This window comes from Patagioenas fasciata, chromosome 1 (genome assembly GCF_037038585.1).
Source record: "Patagioenas fasciata isolate bPatFas1 chromosome 1, bPatFas1.hap1, whole genome shotgun sequence".
Taxonomy (NCBI): domain Eukaryota; kingdom Metazoa; phylum Chordata; class Aves; order Columbiformes; family Columbidae; genus Patagioenas; species Patagioenas fasciata.
The window spans coordinates 148,935,071-148,955,167 of NC_092520.1; the positions used below are offsets into that span (position 1 = coordinate 148,935,071).

General features: G+C 46.1%; 1 protein-coding gene across 1 annotated transcript; it reads left to right on the forward strand.

Moving 5' to 3' along the window:
* Nucleotides 1-1,265: 1,265 nt before the first annotated feature.
* SINHCAF (SIN3-HDAC complex associated factor) lies at nt 1,266-19,875 on the forward strand. The gene is made up of 6 exons (XM_065859375.2): nt 1,266-1,367; nt 11,813-11,960; nt 13,764-13,863; nt 14,846-14,972; nt 16,376-16,526; nt 17,412-19,875. The coding sequence occupies exons 2-6, from the start codon at nt 11,833-11,835 to the stop codon at nt 17,572-17,574; spliced, it is 669 nt and encodes a 222-aa protein (XP_065715447.1). The 5' UTR covers nt 1,266-1,367; nt 11,813-11,832; the 3' UTR covers nt 17,575-19,875.
* The last annotated feature ends 222 nt before the right edge of the window (nt 19,876-20,097 follow it).

Consider the following 20,097-nt stretch of genomic DNA (forward strand, 5'->3'; position numbering starts at 1 on the left):
TGAGGTGCTCAGAGTAACTGCAAGGAAAAGCAGACTGTCCTGCTCTCGTGGAAATGCCGCAGGGTTTGCTAGTGCTGCTGCTTGAAGCAAATGATCATTTCAGCAGCATTCTTGGTGAGTTGCTGAATCTGTTCCTAAATTAGGATTAGACTGGAAAGCTCCCTATCAGGATAAAATAATTTGTTATATAAACACTCACCCCCATTCTTTTAATATTTTCAAGCATCAAACAACAGAAATTGCACATTGTGCATGAGCTGCTGTCCATTCTGTGGGAAAAGTTTTATGTTTTAAATAGCTGGGAGGAAGGCCCTCAATATTGGGGCTTCTTTGGGTGTGAGTCTGGGAGGGAGTGGCTTCCAGCTCTACTGTAGTTACAGGCTGTACTGGTGCTAAGTCATAACTGCCTAAGTGTCACCCTGTACATCACATGCTAATCACTCTGACATAGTTAGTTTAGGTTTTTTTAAAGGAAATCCATTTCAACATAACCCACCAGTGGTTTTGTGAAGCGACTCCTCCTAAATTGCACACAAAAACTGAACCAAAGGTTGTGACAATGTGGATATTTAAATCATTCTGACGCAGCAGGAAAAAATTATATGCGCCATCGCTGGTTTTTCAAAGCACGTTATGATGAACCATACTGGAAAAAAAAATAATAATAATAAAGATCAAGAAAAAACTTTCCCCCTTCCACCCGGGGGCTGTGACCCTCCGCCCGCGGGTGCCCCGAGGTTCACCGCCGGTCGCTCCGGTGCAGCGGCAGCCGCGCTGCGCTCGGAGCGGCTTCCAGGTGCTGCTCCCGGGTGAGGAAACAGCGGTAGCGCCGTTAAAACCGCGCAGGGGAAGCGGGTGCGCTCGGAACGCTCATGTTCGCCGTGGTTTCTGTTTTGTTTTGTTTAGTTTTGTTCCGTTTTGTTTCGTTTCGCGGGTCTGCGGAGCGCTGCACGCCACGCGGGCGCGGAAGAGGCAGGTGCCGGGGGACGGTCCCCGCCGAGGCGGGGCGGTGCTGGAGCCTCCGGGGACCCGCCCACCGACCGGTGGGCGGAGCGCGCGCGTGAAGTCACCTCTGTCGTCACAATGGACAACACCTCCCTCCTCCCCAGCCTTCCCGCGCGGCCCTTTCTCCCTTAAAAGGACAATGGGGCGCGCAAAGCGGAGAGGGCTCGATTGAGGAGAATGGGGCCGTGGGAGCGGCGCATGCGCAGAGCGGCGGTTGCCGAGGGGAGGGGGAGGAGGAAGGCGGCGGGGGGGTGTGGGCTCGCGCGGGCTGGCAGGCAGATCGCGGAGGGACGGTGAGGGCGCGCAGCGGCGGGGAGCGCCGCGCACTGCACCGCACGTTTGTTGGTGGGCGCAGCAGAGCGGTGAGTGGTGTCTCTTTCTGCTCGGAGTGCAGGAAAGAAAAGTACAACCGAGAGGGAACGGGAGGTTTAAACCGGTGTTTTTGTTTGTTTGGGGGTTTTGTGTGTGTTGTTTGGTAGGGTTTGTTTGTTTGCTTGTTTGATTTCAGCAGTCGGTGTTTTGTGTTGAGCACGAGTTCATCCCGGAGCTCATCTCCAGTTCTGCTGCGGCGAAAAGACTTTTGCCGCCTGAAACAGTTTGACACGCGTGGTTCCTGCGCGCGGCGGTTTCCCCCCTTTTTCTTCAATTACTGGAGTTTAAAGGAGGTGCTGGCCGGGGGAAACGCCTCCCGCATTGTTGCAGACCCGTCCCGACAACTTTGACTTCCCAACCCCCCCCCTCTCCCCCAGCTTCCCGCAGACCCCAAAGTACGATTAAAGCCCCAAGTCTCAAGGAGGAAGCGCAGCCACCCTCCCGACGATTTAACTCCCAAAGCGGTCCTCGACTGCGGCGCGGGTTGCAGAAACCGGGCTGCACGGTATCGTTGCCGGGCCGCGGCTGCCCGGGCTCGCCACGCGGGCTGCGCGGCCGCGTCTCTGGCCGGTGCGGAGCGGAGCGGGTGGCGCAGGTGCGGCCGCCGGCGCTCCCCGCGCAGTCCCGCACCGCACACCTGTGGCGGCGGCGCGCACAAGTTGGTGTCGGCAGAGGGGCGGGGAGCACGGTCGTTCCCGCGATTTCTCCTTCCCTGTGTTGCGCGGAGGGTGAGGGGTGCGGTTTTATTAATAGTTATAACTAGGATTTGCAAAGGGGCCGGGGGTCTGTACACGCCCCGAGAGGGGGGAAACGTGCAGCTGTGGGCTAGCGTGACACGTGCTGCCTGTCGCACGGGTCGCGGCGTGTGGGGCCTTCCCCGCTCCGGCCGGCGCCCTGCCACCGGCGCGGTGCGCAGCGTTGCCGGCGTGGGGACGGTGCGGCGGGCGGCGATGGCGTCCGTACCGCTCCCGCAACACAGCGCGAGTGAAGGTCGCTCCCGGCCCCGGCAACGTGTGCCCGCGCCCGGCGCCAACAAGTTTCAACCGCTGTTTTCCACGGGGTTTGCGCGGCGGCGGGGCGGCCGGCGTGCCCCCGGCGCGGCACGTAGGCAGCGCCCGGCTGCAGGGAAAACAAAGGGCTCGCATGTGCTGCGGGCGCCGCGGCTCCCCGGCGCGCCGGGGAAAAGCGCTCGTACGCGCGGAGGGGGTGGTTGCTGAGGCCCAGGGGGTGGGGGTATCGGTGGGGTAAAACTTGTCCTGCGGGGGACGGTGTTTTTTAGCGGCTGGCTGCCGGTTTTGGAGGACTTTGGAGGGTCGGTGAAACTTTGCACACGCGCTCCGCGGGGTACCACGCTGCGCGCACGGCGCTGGTATGCAAGGGCGTGCAGGCGAGCTCCGCCGATCGCCCCGGGGCTGCCGCAGACTCCCAGGCCCGGGGGAGTCTGTGTCGCCCCCGCCGCGGCGTGCCCGCATTGCTGGGAGGTCTGCGACGGCCCTCTGAAGTGCAACTGTTGCCATGTTTGAATTACGTCAGGGCCGAGCCATGAGGAACCAGCGCGGGGCGGCGGTACAGGACCGGACCGGGGGACGGCGGGAGGCAGCCGTCACCCTGCCGGGGCAGGGGTCGGGGTGCCCGGCGGAGCTGCTGCCGTTGCTGCTGCTCCCCCCCAGCCCCGCACCGCGCCGGATGGGGCGGCTGCACCGAAACCGCGTGGTGGGGCGGCGTTTGCAGCGCGGGGGCCGCCTCGCAGCGCCCACCTCCCTCCGCGCTCGGGGCTTTCCTCCCTGGCGTGCCGCCTGCCCCTTCCTGTACTGTTTTAATTTATATAAATTTTTACGCATTTCGGATAGTTGAACGCTTGGCAGCCCCGGGGAGGGCAGAGCAGGGGCTGCCCGCGTGGGTGCGTGTGTGTGTGCTCCCGCGGCTCCACCTGACCGGCGGGGCCGCCTGTGAAAGTAGGTCGTCCGCCCTGGGCGGGGGGTCTTTGTTCCCGGCGCTACCGCGCCTCCGCCCGCCGCGGTCCCCAGCCGCCCAGCGAGCCCGCCGGCGGTAACGGGCGGGAGCGGGGCGCCCGCCGTACAGGGGCCAGCGCTTCTCCCGCGCCATGCGGTGCTGGGCGGAAAGCGGCGACCGCCGCCTCCGGCCTCCCGCACGGCGCTCGTCTCAGGGGCTGCGGGAGCGGCGCGACCAGCCTCTACCTTTTCATGCATCTTTACCCACTATTTTATATATATATATATATATATATATTTTAATTATTTTTAACTTGCAGTTTTGCGCCAGGGCAATGCTCCCAGTCGCGCTCTCGTATTCATGAGGTAAAAGTTGCCGCCTCCTCTCCGTCTCCGGCGGTGTGTAGCTAAAGGCATTTAAAGGGACCTGCCAGACCTGTTGTTTACTCGGATGCGCTTCGGCGCAGCGAGCGGGGCTGAATCCTACCCACCCCGGGGCTTCCCCGGCAGCTCTCTCCTGGCGGTGAGTGCCTTGGTTCACGCTACAAAGAGCCTTGTCCCCATCAGTCTCCTGATGGGCAGTCCTTTGGACTTCAATAACCATCTCAACTGCAAAAAAGTTTGGAGCTGCAGTTCTGCAGGCAGCTGGGGAAGGATGCTGCCCCTCAGCCTGCTGCTGTGTGCCCAAAACATGTGTCTCCTGGCTGGGCTGAAGGGCCCCTGCACTGTCCCATCCTGAGTGGGGACAGGAGAGGAGAAAGCCTGGTGTCCTGAATTGAGCTCAGAACTATAACAGCATTGCACTTGTGGAGGCCGAGTAACATGCTTGAACACACCCTAGCTGTAATGCTCTCTTTTTCCTTTTAAATTTTAAGTCAGTGCTGTTGGAAGGTGGTAGGTTGGCAACCATGGAGATGTCTGTTTAACCCTTTTACAAGGCAAGCCAGGAGGATGACAAGTTCCTCAGCAAACCCCTTTTATTACTGTGTGTTTGCTTCCAAAGGTGAGACTGTTTTTAAACAGCCATGTGCAGGGCGTGTGCTGCGGAAACCCCTCTTGCCCCAGTCTGCGCATGGCCAGATTCGCTGTGTAGTTTACAGCTTTTTTAAAATAAAGATAAAAAGATTGCGTGAACCCTGCAGTGTAGGGGCAGGCAGTGAACTGGAGGCCTTTCTGCTGACAGCAGTGAATACTGAGCTCCTTTGGCACCCAGGTGAATTCCAGGTTTCTTGGGATCTGTGGTAGAAAATCAGAAGGTAATAAGTCGTGGGTTTTTCAAACACACCCACAGGCATGCAGCATCCAGCTCCCACCGAAAGTAGGTGGGATTGAGCGCCAAAGCCTCTGGGAAAAATTCCTCCTCACTTTTCTCCCAGCCCAGAGATTTGCAAAGAAGAGCTAATTGCGTTTGCACTCTTTCCTTTAAAAAGAAGATACTGCTGACTTCTTAGTAGAAGATGATGTTAAAAATGCTGATAAACTCACACAGGTTAAAAATAACATTAAAACTGTGACGGTTTAATGTCTTACTCATGCTGAACAGCTCTTTCTGTGAAACAAAACTTCTGCTTTGCATTGATTCTTAACACCTGATGCTTTGTACCTCTTTCATAAAGACGGGAATTATACACACAGTCCCACTTGACAACCAACTTCCTCAGACTTCCACACCTTGTAGCACTTGCTTTTTGACAGAAAGCAGCAGCTAGTGAGCTGGGGCTTGAAAACTGAGTGGCTAGGCAGAATGTACACTCAAGACTCCATTCCATAGCTCAAGCTGTAGAATGTGCTCAGTCCAAAGTCCAAGTGAAGTGACCAGTAATGTTACTTAAGGACATGGAAATGTACCCTTTTTAATGAAGTCACTTTAGCTGTTCAGCCAAATAATTTCTACTGCTTCTCTTCAAATCCCCATCAGGTATGTTACCCTCTTTTTAAAAACAAGCAAATAAGAAACCCCAAACTATTCAGTGTCTCATGATCTGAAGTGTCTGTGATGCTTTATCAGTAGCAGGTGGCTGCAGACAGACAGCATTATAACAGCTGCAGTGACTGTACTCAGATAAGCATCGCAGGCTGAACTCCAGCTCTTGCTTGGGAACATCCCAGGTTTTCCTTGCAGGGCTCCAGCTCAGGCTGAGCATGGTGTTAGTTATGCAGTAGGAGTTGGAGAGGGGGTGGGAAAGTCCTCTTTCAAGATGGAATGTCTGCAGGTGAGATAGGTTTGGGATTTTTTATTTTCCCCCTCCTATGCAAATCTTACTGATTACTGTTTTCATGCTTTGGCATATCCCTTCTGGAGCACTAACCGCGTGACAGTTTAGAGGAATGAGCAAGTAGCTTAGCCTTTCACTTCTTTTGTCTAAATGGGTTAGGTACCTATTTCCCACTGAAGATCAGCAGGTAATTAGGTCCCTTTGTGGCTTGACTCCTTCTCAGAACTTCACTGAGAACAGCTTGTGACCCCATCGGGATGATGTGGAGGCTCAAACATGGGAAAGAAATGTCCAGTTTGATTTTTTTTCTTAATGTGTGCTTAGTAGTTGCTGCCATTCACATCTGGTGTGTTAAGAGTGCACTGCAGCACTGAGGGCACAACAGTAGCTGTGGACAACTATCAGCAAAAGAGCGAGTTATTTTGGCAGAGAAAAGATTCCTGAAGATGTAGTTTTGACCTTTTACTGGTTTTGCTCAAGTGAAAACTCCACAGGATGCTGTTTCATTCAGATGTGCTTGGGCTGTAGAGGCCAAATACAGCTTTCTTCCGAATAAAGTTGAGTAGAGAGAGGAAGGGAAGTAGAAGGAAAATCTGAGGATATAGGGAACCAGAGGAGTGTACAGTACACACAATTTTAAGGTTATGGTTGTTGGAAATTAGTCACTGTGTTTTGAGCTGTAAGGGCAGATGACAGTGTAAAAAAAAAAAAAAAAAAAAAAGATTTTTCAAATACTGAAGTTTGCATTTCCTTATGACTCCAATTAGCTCAGTCTCTTCATTGGAGCATTCTGGCTTTGGGCATATTAAAATGTGGCTTGCTGGGGTCCAATTTTAACTTCTATTCCAAAGTTTCTTTTTGCAGCATGTGAACTCAGGGGAGGTATGTTTACATTGAGTCTCTGATATAGATCAGCTCCTCTGTTGATGTACAATTTTCTGTCCTACAGTTGATTTTCAGTAGAGGTATTGCGGTTTATTTCAGCAGAGGGACAGGCCCAAGAATTTATTAGTGAGACAGGCAACTCTGCTTCTGGCGCCATAGACAGCTCTGGAAGCCTTTTTCGTGTGTGTGCATGTGCCTGGGTGTATGCACTTGCATATGTAAAATCCAGAGCACGTATATTCTTTCTATAGTAAGGCATTTATTTCTTTTCATTTAAAAAAAAAAGTACCATTTTGGCTACGTTTCTTAGTTCCAGTGAAATGCTACAGAGATGAGCATGGTGAGATTCTTACTGACAGGAACCGGCTGCATCAGCATATGTAGGCTGGATCATATTTTTTGTAGCCCCACTTCAGGAAGGCTGTGCTGAGTCTGTTTTGTACATAGAAGGGAAAAATCAAATTACTTTCAGGCATTCTCCTCCTCTCTGACAATGTACTGGCAATTTCAAGTTGCACAAAGGGTGAATGATTCAGAGATGGGAAGAGAGGAAGGTATTGAGTAGTTGGACTGGCATCCCTCTGCTCTCCCATAACCCCAGGGAATGTTTCTTTTTCAGCTTTGCAAGAAGCAGGTGAGCATGTTCCTTCCAACTGGCCTGATAATTGCGTTACAAAGAGAGACATGCCTGCCTTCTAGGAATTCCTTCCTTTCTATTATAAAGGGTTTTCATTCTTCTTGGGTGATCAGAAAGAATGCAGAAGGAATTTGGAAGGGCAAATGAAAGTGGCTCGGCTTTTTTCTGTTTTAAAATTCAAGAGTTCAGAAGTCCTTCCTTAGCTTGAAAACTTAATGAGCATCTGAAGTAATACCTCCTTTTAATTTAAATCATCACATAAATTTTGCTAAGAAAACTAAGCACCAGATTCCAGTCCTGACAGGTAACGAAAGCATGAAACCATATTCACACACACGTGATGCACGCTGCTTTGTACCAGCCTTTCACAAATGTAATGAGTAGGGTGTGGTGGTTTGTTTTTTTTAATTTCCCACCTACTTTACTGTTCCCCGCTTGACCCCAAATTTTTTTGCAAGACAAGTCCCTCTTTTTGATGCTATTTTTCCGAAAGTGGAAGGGCAGAGGGATGGAAAGAACTTGTTCCTGCAGTTTTTTCTGAGTTCATTCAAGTTGCTTACCAGTTGTTTAAAGCAGAACTTAGGGGAATAGCAACTTTTGCAGGGAGACCAGTGAGGAGGAGGAGAAGGATTGCTTTTCCCCTGGCTTGGGGGAATACCACTCCCCTTCTAATGCAGGTAAATCTCCATTTCTGCAGAGTGACAAATACACTCTCCCAGGATTTATGGTTCTTTGCTGTTGAGTTATCCCTTTCACTTCTGCGCAACTGCTGATTTAAAAATGTCGTGTATTTCAATAAAGTGCTTTAACTTGGCAAAATTATCTTGTGTAATGTGTTTTAACTTCTGTGAAGCTACATTCCTACTTACCGGCTTTTTATCTTTCCAAATTTTGCAGGCTTAAACTTTCACGTCTAAGATTCAGGTGTTAACAGTAGCTGGCAGTCTAACACCCTGGTTCTGATTTGAGATATAAATTGCAAAGCTTTCAAGTTAAACCTTTTAAAGGACTTAGTCGTATGTACTTCTAAGTACACTTAAGTCTATAGAAATGTAGTGTCAACTCCAGCACCACACACACAATTATGGTTTAGAATGGAAGCTGAGACAGAGAGCTTTAAGTTTAGCAGTGCTGATAGGTACTTCTAGACTCAAATGCTTCTACATTCGCTATTAAGCTCTCCAGCTGACAGAATATTTAGTATATAATGGTCAAATGGCAGCTGCTTGGGATTAAATGGAAGGCGTCAGTCCAGTTACACATTTATAACTGCACTTTGATGCAGTTGTCAGAGAAATGTGTTTTGCTTGTGGTTTTGCTGCTAGCTCTTCCCCATTCAGGCATGATATATGGTAATACCATTGCTGACCATTCATCAAGTGGGAAACAGATGGCACTAGTTTCCCTTCTATTGAGAGATTGTGTTGAAAGGCTGCTTCTGTGAGAATGGCAACAACAATGCAAAACAAAATATTTTCAGAATATTCATGTCTGATGCCAGCCTTTGCCAGAAGATTAATTGTAAAACATGCATCTTGGTCTCACTGTGGTATAAATCCCAGCTAGTGACAGAGATGGTCTCATGAGCGTCTGGATTAGTGGGAGAAACTGGGTTACAAAGTAAATAAAATTGTAGAGATCAGTTCTGTGTCTTGCCCTGTAACAGTCAAAGTGTTCTTGCTGCTGAAGTTTTGTGTCTGCAGTTAGTCTTTGACTTTCCAAAGAAAAGCACCAGGCTGTGGACTTAGTGCTGGGGTAGTCAAGCAAAATCTAAAATCACTATTTGGTAGCTGACAATGCCCAAGTGAATGTGCTGTTGGATCTCCAGAGGCTTGTTAAACACTGTGTCCTCAAGAGAAGACAGTGTCTCTTGAAGGAGCACATAAGATGCCAAGAAACAAAATAGGTACTCTGAAGTATTTGCCTAGGCACTCTGTTTATTTGTCTTTACGATCCAGGGATGCTAACCTGATTCGGTTGTGCATTCAAGTTGATTTGTGAAGTGTCCCTGAAAGCGTACCTAAGCAGAGGCAGAGCGTAGTTCTAACTGTCCCTCAACAAACCCATTCAGCAGGTCACTCACTGGTTGTGTACCTTATTTTACCTACTACAGTTGCTCCTGGCCTTCAGGCTAATACTGTGATAATAGAGCAAATGGTCTCCTAAGAGGCCGGGCAGCATTTGGGGTGACTTTGCTGGACATTTGCACAAATCATCCTTGTGAGAACTCAGCCCTAGGTGAGCTCCTTGCGCTGTAAGTGTGCACAGCAGAAGGGAATACAGCACTTAAAGCTTGCGGCAAAGAGCACGAGTTGGGACAAGAGGGAAGGAAAGACCTATCTGCTCCGTCTCCCTCTTAACAAGTTCCTTTCTGTCAACAGGCTCTGCAAGGGGGTTGGTCAATACAAGCTTTTTGGGGAGTTGACTTGTGTCTTTCTACATGTTTGTGGGGTCGTAATTGCAAGGAGACACAACCTCAGGGGGCACCAAGTTGGTCTTACAATATGATATGCTAGACAGAAATGTAAACATGTATGCTTTCAGCTGGATATGGATTCCTTAATGCATTTCTTGTAAGAGTATTAACCAACAATATTATTATTTTGCTTTTCCGTTGTTCTCAGGAGCCTGGGAACCTTGCGTGTTTATTTTGCAGTGCTGCCATGCTCTGATCTTTCCCTTTTGGGGGTGGGGGATTGTATTTTTACCTCTGTGTGGAAGGCTGTGACTAGGACTGGGTAGTTTACTAGCTTTTACTGTGGTCCTGCAAAAATACTTGGGATTTTTTTCCATCACGTGCAGTCTCTGTCAGTAAGGTAAGCATGATACTAGATATGGGTCATTTTGTGGAAGCATATTTTTGAACTCATCTGAAACTGCTTTTCAAATTATTTTATTGTTGTAATGATGTGGCAAGTCTGTAGACTAAAGACTTCAGGTTAATTTTCTCTGTCTCTCTGGAGGATGTTAGGATTATGTTCCTTATCTTCCTGCAGCTGGAAGATTTGGGGACACATCCCTATGCCTGATACATTGACCAGTAACCCAAGTTGGGTTGCTGGGACTTGACAGTCCCTGGGACTGAGAAGTGACTGGGAGTTCTCTCTCACCAGACTTGTCCACAAATTATGGAGATGCTGCTCTCCCAAAAGTCCTGCCTGAGCTGCTACTGGGTATTTGAGCAGCATTTGTGGGGAGAAGAGGTAGTTTGCTGTTTGCTTCTACAAGTATTTAACAACTTGCCCTTTTGTTAAGGGGAGAGGGGGAAATCTTGTGTTATTTCTATGGCTGTAGTTTTAAATTTTTGAAAAGCAGAAGTTCTCAGCAGTGGATTCCTGTTCTCAGGGAGCTTCCTGGAGCCTGTCTCCTCTCTGAGAAGTTAGCGTGTGATAAGCAGCAGAGCTTGCTGCTTGCTTCCTGCAGCAGGTGGTTGTGGCAAATCTTGCACTGTGGTCTGTTTGAAAGAGAACACCTTGGAACAGTCCCTACCTGTGTGTATAAGACAAATGCTGTGTGGCCTGCGAGGACTTGCTATGTGTCCAGGCCCAGCGCCAGGAAAGCACCAGCTTTGCTCAGTTGCTGGTTTGGTTTTTTGAAGTTCTGTGGGAGCTCCGTTCGCTCTGACAGCTTCTCATGCCGTGTCAGACTATGTCTAACAGGAGTCTGTGCTGGGGTGTAACTGGGGCCTGGGAAGAACTGATTTGGTGGTGTGGACATCGTGTGTTGAAGGGGTCTTTGTTGTGGTGACTGCAGTAAATCCACTTGTAACTGACTTTAAAAGTTTCTGCCTGGAAAAGTCCTCCACTGAGAGTTACCTGCTCTGATAGCAAAGCCCAGCCTGTGTGTACTGAAAAGGATACACAGACCCCCATGAGCAGCGTGGCTTTTGGCTTTCTGAGCTGATGGTTGAGGAACAGTTTCCCAATAAATGCAGCACCTTTTGCTCCGGCGTCATTGGCGATGGCTGGAATATGTGGTAAGCGCCCCAGGATCCTGCTCCCAGTCCCTTTTCTCTCTGGGTTTTCTTCCCATGGTGAGAGCAGGGTGGGGAAGGCGGGAGGGCAAGAACTGAGCCTGTGCTGACACGGCGCTGGGATGCTCACCCAGACCTGAGAGTCAAGCAGTGCTTCTGGGTCCCGCGGTGCAGAGGTGGCCACGGAGGGCTGGGTGGGACCCCACCCTCCTGCTTTTAGAGTGGCTTTTCAGGTATGTCTGCCCTGCAGCCTAGGGGTATGACTGCAGCTCATTTAAAACAACTCCTCCTCACTTTTCAGCAAAATTTGTCAGGGATGTTTCCAGCAAACACGGGTGGTGATGACGAGGTAGTTCCAGTGACCTAGGGTTCAGCTGCCAGCTGCTTACCCAGGGGCTTGGGCAGGGTCCCCCAGTCTGCCCCACCACATACATGGGGCTTTCATTAACCGAGTCTGCTGCACTCACACCTCTGGATTGTGGTGTTGTAGATGTGCCCTTAGAGTAGAATTGTGCAGTAAATGAGCTTGTCTTGAGTCCTGCTGGGTATTGCTTAATATTCCAGCTGTTGTTAATTGTTTGTTAATTATTTTTATAAGTGTATTGCATGTGTATCTGTTCTTCAGGGGCAATGCAGAATAGAGCTATTGCCTAATCTAGCAGTTTGCCATCCTGAATTATAATTTACTTTTGATTTGCCCAGTGAATTGCCCAGGTTTTTCTTTTATTATCTACCAGTGATGAGTAACACCAGTTCCTGTTTGTTTTCACAGGCCACAGCTGGGAGGAAAAGATGTTTGGCTTTCACAAACCGAAGATGTATCGGAGTATAGAGGGCTGCTGTATTTGCAGAGCTAAATCTTCCAGTTCTCGTTTCACTGACAGCAAACGTTATGAAAAGGATTTCCAGAATTGTTTTGGGTAAGATTCTTCCTTTAATCAACATCGTGGTCAGTCATAGTGTTAACCTCCAAGCCACAAACCTGATGCGCTCTTGCTTTGAGAGACTCTGAAGATTCAAGAATGTTAATGAAAATTCGATGGATGAATATTTAGCAGTTCCAGCAGGTTTTATGCACAGTACCTTCATTCAGGTGTTGGTGCCTTCATTCAAATACAGTGTATCAAGATGTTATTAAAACTTCTCATTGGAAACCCATTCTGATGAAAAGTGAGCATTAAGTGTTTGGCTTTCCAGTTGGGCAATGTTGCACATAGTGTTACTTGAAAACATTGGTAGGCAAAACTATAAATACCCATGATTTCTTACACCTAGCTGTTGTGACCTATTAACTTTTAAAAATACTTTCTAAGAACTTTGAAATTCTGTATAGACCTGTGTCCCTGAGATGTCAGCGACGTAAATTCTTCTGTGATAGCTTCTACTTTTTTTTTTACTGTATTTATTTTGATTTTTTTTTTTATGAGGCAGTAAGATTTTCTCCTGCTTATTCTGTGGTTTTCCATGAAATTATTTCCCCTGGAAAACATCTGTGTTGTCGATAAATGTTTTCTGCTTTTTTTTCTTCCAGTCTTGTTGGATTACCTCTCATCAAAATCTTGGGCCCAGTTGGAACTTTCATGCATCAGATTAAAAGCTATATATACGTATCAGTATTGCTACTCTTGTCTGAAGTTCATAACTTCGTATGTGTAAATCTTTGCAATCTTTAGAAATATTTCCCTCTCCCTTTTTCTAGAAACACTCTTTTCATGCACAGCTTTATAGTGCTTTGTGTTTACCATGGATTTTTGTACATAAATCTGGTGCTGACAGTTTTCGTTGTTGTATTTCTTGGTGACTGTCCTTGCCAGTGGAAAGACTGTATGAAAACAAATTGCTTTTTTTTGAACTACGGTAAAGAAGCTTGTAGTATACCAGAGCCTTTGGTCTTGTGCTATCTGAAATATGTTTGCCAATGTAAAAATGTAGTCTTTAACACTGAGCCTGCCCCGTTCATCTATAAATGCTTCAAAGTCTTCCCATTTAAATGACTGAAAAATTCTACAGTTCTATTTGTTCTACAGTTCCAAATTCTACAATTCTGTCCCCTGTATATTTCTTTTAGTGTGAAGTAGCAGTAGCGTTGATTTATGGAGAAAACATGTTAAAGCAAGCAAGTATTGCTGTCATTCCAGTGACTGCTGTTTCTGAAACCTTATCCTACTCTTATGCAGGAGCATGTTGGCTGGTATTTGTTACTCATCCTTGAAGTCCTGTGAGAAAGTTAGGAGCTGAATAAGCTTTTGTCAGATCTCTGAGGTCTGTTCCCAAACGCACATTCAAGGTGTATGATTACTCCTCCTCCCTCCCTCTTCATTCAAACCAGCCAACCCGCTGGAACTGTGCGTTGGTTTTGGTATTTTGGTTTGGTTTTTTGCTGTGTGACTTTTTTTTTCGTTTGCTTTTGTTTGCTTTTTTGGGGGAGAGGAATGTTTGTTTAAGGGAAAAAAAACAACCAACTGAAGGTGATGAGACTGTTTTCAGTACCCCTCTGGAGGCAGATCACAACACCTTGTACTTCTATATGGAAGAAAGCTTTCCGAAAGTCAGGCCTGGTCTTTAAACGGCAGTGTTTGAGCACCCCAGATTAATTGTAATGCCTGAAAACCAGAACTTGAGAACCCTTCTTTTCCAACAATTTTTATGCTTCTTGCTGCTGTCAAAGTGGGGGGTGCTTTTATTAACTGTTGTAAAGTGATTTTTGCTTTTGTTTTCACCAGGCTCCATGAGGCCCGCTCAGGAGATATTTGCAATGCATGTGTCCTTTTGGTGAAAAGATGGAAAAAATTGCCAGCAGGATCAAAAAAAAACTGGAATCACGTTAGTCAATTATTTATTTCTTCTCTGCCCCAAAACAAACTCATCCCTGTCTTTAGTCCATCCTGCTAGAGAGGGAGGTGCTGGCAAGGGTTTGGGATTTGCTGTTTCCATCACACTCTCCCTTCCCATCCTCAGCATCTCTAAATCCTTCCTGAAGTATTTCCTGTTACCTGGCTTTTCTCTGTCACTTGCACCTTTGGTTTACATGCCGATGGTGATTGTGCAAGCCCAGGATGGAGTCACAGGCTAATCTACCTTGTAATTCGTTGTTTTCACAAGCTCATAACTTTGTCCAAAAGTCTCCTATGATATTCAAAACATTTCAAGTTTGGCCTCTGTCCAAAATTGGTTGCTCTTCTTTGGTTTGGTTTTTTTAATAGTTTGAACAAGCAAGGTGACTTGCTCAAGCAACACATAAATCAATGTCGTTTAGTCAGATAATTACAATGACTAATATCTTGCAGCTATTCCCCCTCATATATTCTGTTTTGATACATCTAATTCAGTTTAGGCCTAGGGCTGGGAAGATGAGCAGGATTCTTTTTGTATTTTATAACCTTTATTCGGGAAGCCTTGATGGTAATGAGAGCCAGAACTATGGTTATTACTACCACTAGCTTTATTCAGAAGTTAAATTGATGAAAGTTTTGAAAAATGCCAGGGCAAATGCTTGGCAGACACTCTGAACTGAACTTGTATTGGCATAAACAACTGCTTTACACCAAACCGAATTTGTCAAAAATATAAAGAAGGCAAAAGTTGAACTGAATATGCTTTTTAAATGAGTTTGCTGCCTTTTCCTGCAGATTCAGCCTCTTGCAAACCTGATCTAAATGAACCATATGAGTGTTGGTGCACAGAAGTGCCTTTGTTTAACTACATTGGTTTTGAACACCTTCAGCTAAGTCAGTACAGGTACCTTGGCTAGAGCAATACCTCAGCATGACACAGAAGTATTACGCATGCATTTTCTGTGTTGTAGGTGGTAGATGCCAGGGCTGGACCCAGTCTTAAAACAACATTGAAACCAAAGAAAATGAAAACTCTATCTGGAAGCAGAATAAAGAGCAATCAAATCAGCAAACTGCAAAAGGAATTCAAGCGGCACAGTAAGTAGATCCAAAGAGAATTCTGGCAATAAACTTTGGCCTCCCCTAATATAGCTTCCTGTTAACTGGCCAGGCTGAATCACCATCTAGATTCAACTATGTGCTCACACATTTGGGCACACTCTGTTTTCACAACCTCTCATCCTCCTCCTAGGGCTTGGGGAGGGGGTGGAATGAGGAGGAAGAGCTTGTGCGCAGGTTGGGCTGTGAGAGAGGGGTGGGGAAGTGTCAAGGTGGGAGTGGGGAGCCTGGCTTAAAAATGTAGGTAGCTGTAGCTTATGCCCCACTCTTGAATGATGTGTCTCTGGAAAGAACTTCTTGGACAAGACCCTAATTGAAACTGAAGTTGGAAGAGGTTTCCCCCTGCCCTCAGTAATGCACTAATAGCCGTTTTCAGCACAGTTCTGTTGATACCACTGTCAGTGTTTTTATTCCATATGTGTTTTCAACCCAGGCTTTCTATTTAGCCTAGATTTCCCTCCCTTTAAACTCCTACCATGTTTCCTCTGTACAGTTTCCTTACAGCTTCCTCTGCTGGTCTCGGTGATTTCTTTCCAGTAGCACTTAGACTCCTCAAATAGATTTGGATTCATAGCTTTCCAACAAAGCCATCTGCCAGTTATGCTCTAAATATATGTCAGTACTTTAGGTTTTTCCTCTAAAGCAAACCAGGTTTTTAACTGTTCCTTGACTTGGTCTTCTCTCTCTTTCAATTATCCTACCTGACCTGAAGGAAAAACTCTCCAAAGAATCAGTACAGGCCCTCACCCAAAGAGCTCATATCTCCTCATTCAATGTGCTGTAGTTAACCAAACAGTGCTACTGCATGTGCCAGAAACTGTAACTAAAAGGTAGGCTAGTACACACTCTGTTATGGTTTGTGTCTGCACTGGAGTCCGTAGCTCATAGTGTCAATCCAGCAAGAGCTCAGTGCTGCCTAACCCATTGCACTAATGAGAAGAGTTTTGCAAGACTTTAACTGAATGGGTAAGAAAGGAGATTTACAGTGAGAGAGAACGTGCTAGGTGTGAAGCACAGATGCCCATCATCTTCAAGGATCTTCCAGTGATTCCAGAACAGGACTAGTATGTTGGCCAAAGCGTGGCCTGCACAGACCGTGTTTGAGAGCCAGGAACTGAAGCCTGATGATCCTGAACTTCTTTCCATCCCTCGTGTACAAGCACCCTCTCCAGTTCTGTGGTCTCTCTCTCAAATGCTGACAGTCTCTCTATTGGATCTGGCAGAGGCAAGTGAAAAATGGGTTGCTGTTACTAGTTTTTTCTTCTTAATTAAAAGCATTCTGTCTCTCTGTTCCAAATCTGCATGTGACAGTTTACAAGTCAGGAAGAGGACAAGTCATCGAATGCATGTCCTGATTGTTGCGTTTCTTCTTTCTCCTGCAGATTCCGATGCCCACAGCACCACTTCCAGTGCCTCCCCAGCTCAGTCGCCCTGTTACAGTAACCAGTCTGACGATGGCTCAGACACAGAGATGAGTGCTGGGTCCAGCAGAACACCAGTTTTTTCCTTTTTAGATCTCACATACTGGAAAAGGTAAATAGTGACAGAATATTCGCTCACTGCAGACAGCAATTTACATGCACGGTGCTGGATTCTGCTTCTTCAGGAATTTGCTGCTGCTGAACTTCAATTTGTTTTAAGGATATAATTTAAGTCGCAGAGTATTATACAGTATCTGCCTTTGGAAAGAAATGCCATGTGTTTAAGATATTTTCCCCAGTCTCCTTTCAGTTCCCTAAAAACTAATACAGTTGCTAGTTGCTGCAAAATATTTTTGCGTTTTTGGAAGTTACAGATAATATTCCTGACTGTTGTTATCTTATCTTAAAACTGTGCTCTGTAGACGTGATGCGTTACCAAGTACAATAGTGCTCTCAGCTTGCCAGCAAAACAGCATTTGATTTGGTTGACCTGTGATGATAGTAATTAAAAAAAAAAAGTCTGGAGTGGGCGGAAACCTACAAGATTTTCTGGGAGCTGATGAGCTTGTTATCTTTTATTGCTTGTTGTGACACAGTAATCCCTTGTTTAGCTAATTGCTCTCTTGAGATTGTTCTGACTTTGTTGCATCCTCTCAAATAGTGTTTGCAAGTGCACTGTATTCAAGGTTAGTTCAGCCCAGATAGTTGTCTGAAACTTCTGGGGAGCAAAATGGGAGACTTAGTTTTGTGCAGACGTGGGTTTGGCAGTGGGTTGTGTTTTGTTGTGTTGGTTGTTTTGTTTTGTTTTGTTTTGTTTTGTTTTCCCAAAGCAATGTGCATTTACAGACAGACTTTCTGAGCAACCTGTCCTCCCAGCCTCTGAGCTGGAGGCTCAGAAAAGTAGTGCCTTGGGTCAAACGGATTTTTTTGCATTTTGTAAATTCTGTGTATTCTAAACACATAAACCGTCTGTCTCTCTCCCTGCCCTTTCTTCCAGGCAAAAGGTCTGCTGTGGCATTATTTACAAAGGGCGTTTTGGGGAAGTCCTCATAGACACTCATCTCTTCAAACCTTGCTGTAGCAATAAAAAGTCTGCCACTGAAAAACCAGAACAAGAAGGACCACAATCTCCTGCAATCTCCACCCAGGAGGAGTGGTGACTTCCTTGGATAGCTGCAAAAGGTTATACAGATCCTCTTATTCTCTGGAAAAATACTAGAAAAGTGACTGTTCACTTTGGACATCTGCTATGCTGCCAAAAGACTATTCCCTAGAACTGTTTTGGGTTTTACTGCTACAATTCTACAAACTCCGAAGCCAGTTTGTATCATTCAGAAAGACTGTATATAATATTTAAGATGCTATGGAACACTTAGCAAAGCTGAATGCTGCTGCAAGGTTGTCTCATCTTCCCTCCCTCTTCCCCCCCACTCTGTTTGCTTCACAAGTGAATATGAGGACGGGGTTTTGTATATTAAAGTATATGTAGTTCATGTTTCTGTATTGAAAGAAGCAGTGGTTGTAAGGCATTTTTTAAGTTGGTTAGTAACCTCCCTTAAATCCCCAAGAAAATATTTCATTCTTAGACATGTATGAGTCAATAAGATGAACTAATGCATAGAAATGTTATAAGTCACCTCTCTAGTTATATAAATATATATTTTTTGAAGGTGTGGAGATCTCACCCTATACTACTGACGTAAAAAAGACAAATATTTCATCCCTCCTGTGTGACACTGACTGGTAAACTGCAGATGTCTCTACTACAAGCGTTAGTTATCAGAGAAGGCCCCCAACATGAAGTGCTCTTCAGAAGGGGTGGGAGAGCTCTCCTCCTTAGCTAAGGAGGAAGATTTACCTAAGAATTAACCATAGCGAAATGGGAGGCTACTTTAATTTTAACTCAGCAGCAGATACCCTGGGTTTCATGTAGTAACTGACTGGTGATCAGAGATGGACCAACAAAACACCTTGATGCCCAAGTTAGGTGTAGATGATGGCCAAAACTGAGTAACTGCTGTGTGTTAGCCCACTGCAGCTGAAATGTGACCACAGACCAGACTTCATGCTGGACCTAATATAAAACAAGCTCCTCATTCAGCAAATGAGACTCTACTCCAGGGACATAATCTGGTTGCAGCCTGGGGCCTGGATTCATGATTGCTTTTTTGGAACCCTTGCCCTGCAGTGCTTCTCTGTGTTTTGCTTTATTTTTGTTTGTTTGAACAACCACCAGATCAGTACTTTTGTGAATACTGAATATGAAAAAATCCTGTTAAGAATGGTGCTGTACTGAGTCGAGGCAGCTCTGTTTGCATACGTGATAAATAGATGGTATTTCTTACATGGATTTCCAAAAAAATTTGTGTGCAAACCATTGTGATGCTCCTTCAAAACTCCACTTTACCTGTAGGGTGGAAGCAGCTTCCTGGAAGAAGGTGCTGCAGTTTTAGCTCCCAGTTTCTTCATGTTCCTTTTATGAAGGTTTAATTTCTGTAACTTGGGAATGCTGCTTTTTTTGTTGTTGTTTGTTTCTGATTGGGGGGGTGGGTAGGATTTTTTCTTACTCTTTTGGGGTATTCTGCAATGGATTGCTACAAGCTTTCCTTTTTGTGAGAGTCTTTGGCATAATACTGGGGTGGGTGGGGTTTAGGACTGGACTTCCATGTAATCTCACTTCCTGAGATGGGAATGCTTAGCAAATGAAAATATAGGTAGGGAAAGATAAGCAAGTTTTAAGAGGAGACTCTACCCTCAAAGGTTCTATTTCTTTTCTTTCTTCTTTTTTTAAACTTTTTTTTTGTCCTCTCCTGTTGGTTAATCCAACCTCTGGAGAGAAAGAACATCAGGGGAAACAGGGCTTTGACTTATCACAGCCTTGCAGCTTAGAGCTTTCATCGATCTTATTTTGCTGTTCCAAAACACTCTGAGATTCTGAAGGGAGGACAAAGCTGCCTACCTTGCTTTCATCTGCAACCAAATAGAAAAGACCTAGGTTGGAAAATACCTTTATGATCATGGAGTCCAACCAGAGGTATAATGGATCCTTGCTTGTATAACAGCATAACCAGGTTGGTCATGTCTGATAAGGGCTTGAGCAAGAGTCCCAGCTGTTTTTGCAGACACCTGCTTCCATTTGAATTTGTGTTTTCAGCATCAGTAATTCTGTACACCTAAGGCTGCAGTATTGGTGGTAGGATGTGCTCTGATACGGATCATCTCTTCTGTATTTATTTATTTATTGCTAGATTTCAACTGCCAACTGCTTCCCCTACTCCCTCCCACCTCTTCCATTCCCAGTAGTAACGCAAAATGAACTGTATGTAGTCATGCACTTTGTATTAATGTATTAGAAATCTATGGAACCTGTTTTGTACTTTTATACTGTTCAGACACTTGTAATCCAAACTTTTTTTTACTAGGGTAATGAATAAATTTAGACTTATTTAGAAAATAAACAACTTCTCTGTTTATTTCAACTCTTTTCCATTAATTACTGTTTGAACTAGCCCAAGCAACCCATGTTTCTATTTGAACAAGACTTCAAGATTTTTTTTTAGGGGGGCGAGATAATTCTCTTCCTGTTGAATTTGGAAAGAAGAGCAGAGCAAGGGAAGGAGATGGTGTTTATTATGATAGACAGCTGTCTCAGGGTAGAATCACAGAGCTTTCCCTTGGCACTG

Excerpts from the sequence above, each read along its gene's own strand:
- SINHCAF (XM_065859375.2), top strand. The coding sequence starts at position 11,833 with ATGTTTGGCTTTCACAAACCGAAGATGTATCGGAGTATAGAGGGCTGC. Across the intron at positions 11,961-13,763 it reads GATTTCCAGAATTGTTTTGG|GCTCCATGAGGCCCGCTCAG; the intron begins GTAAGATTCTTC and ends TGTTTTCACCAG. Across the intron at positions 14,973-16,375 it reads AAAGGAATTCAAGCGGCACA|ATTCCGATGCCCACAGCACC; the intron begins GTAAGTAGATCC and ends TTTCTCCTGCAG.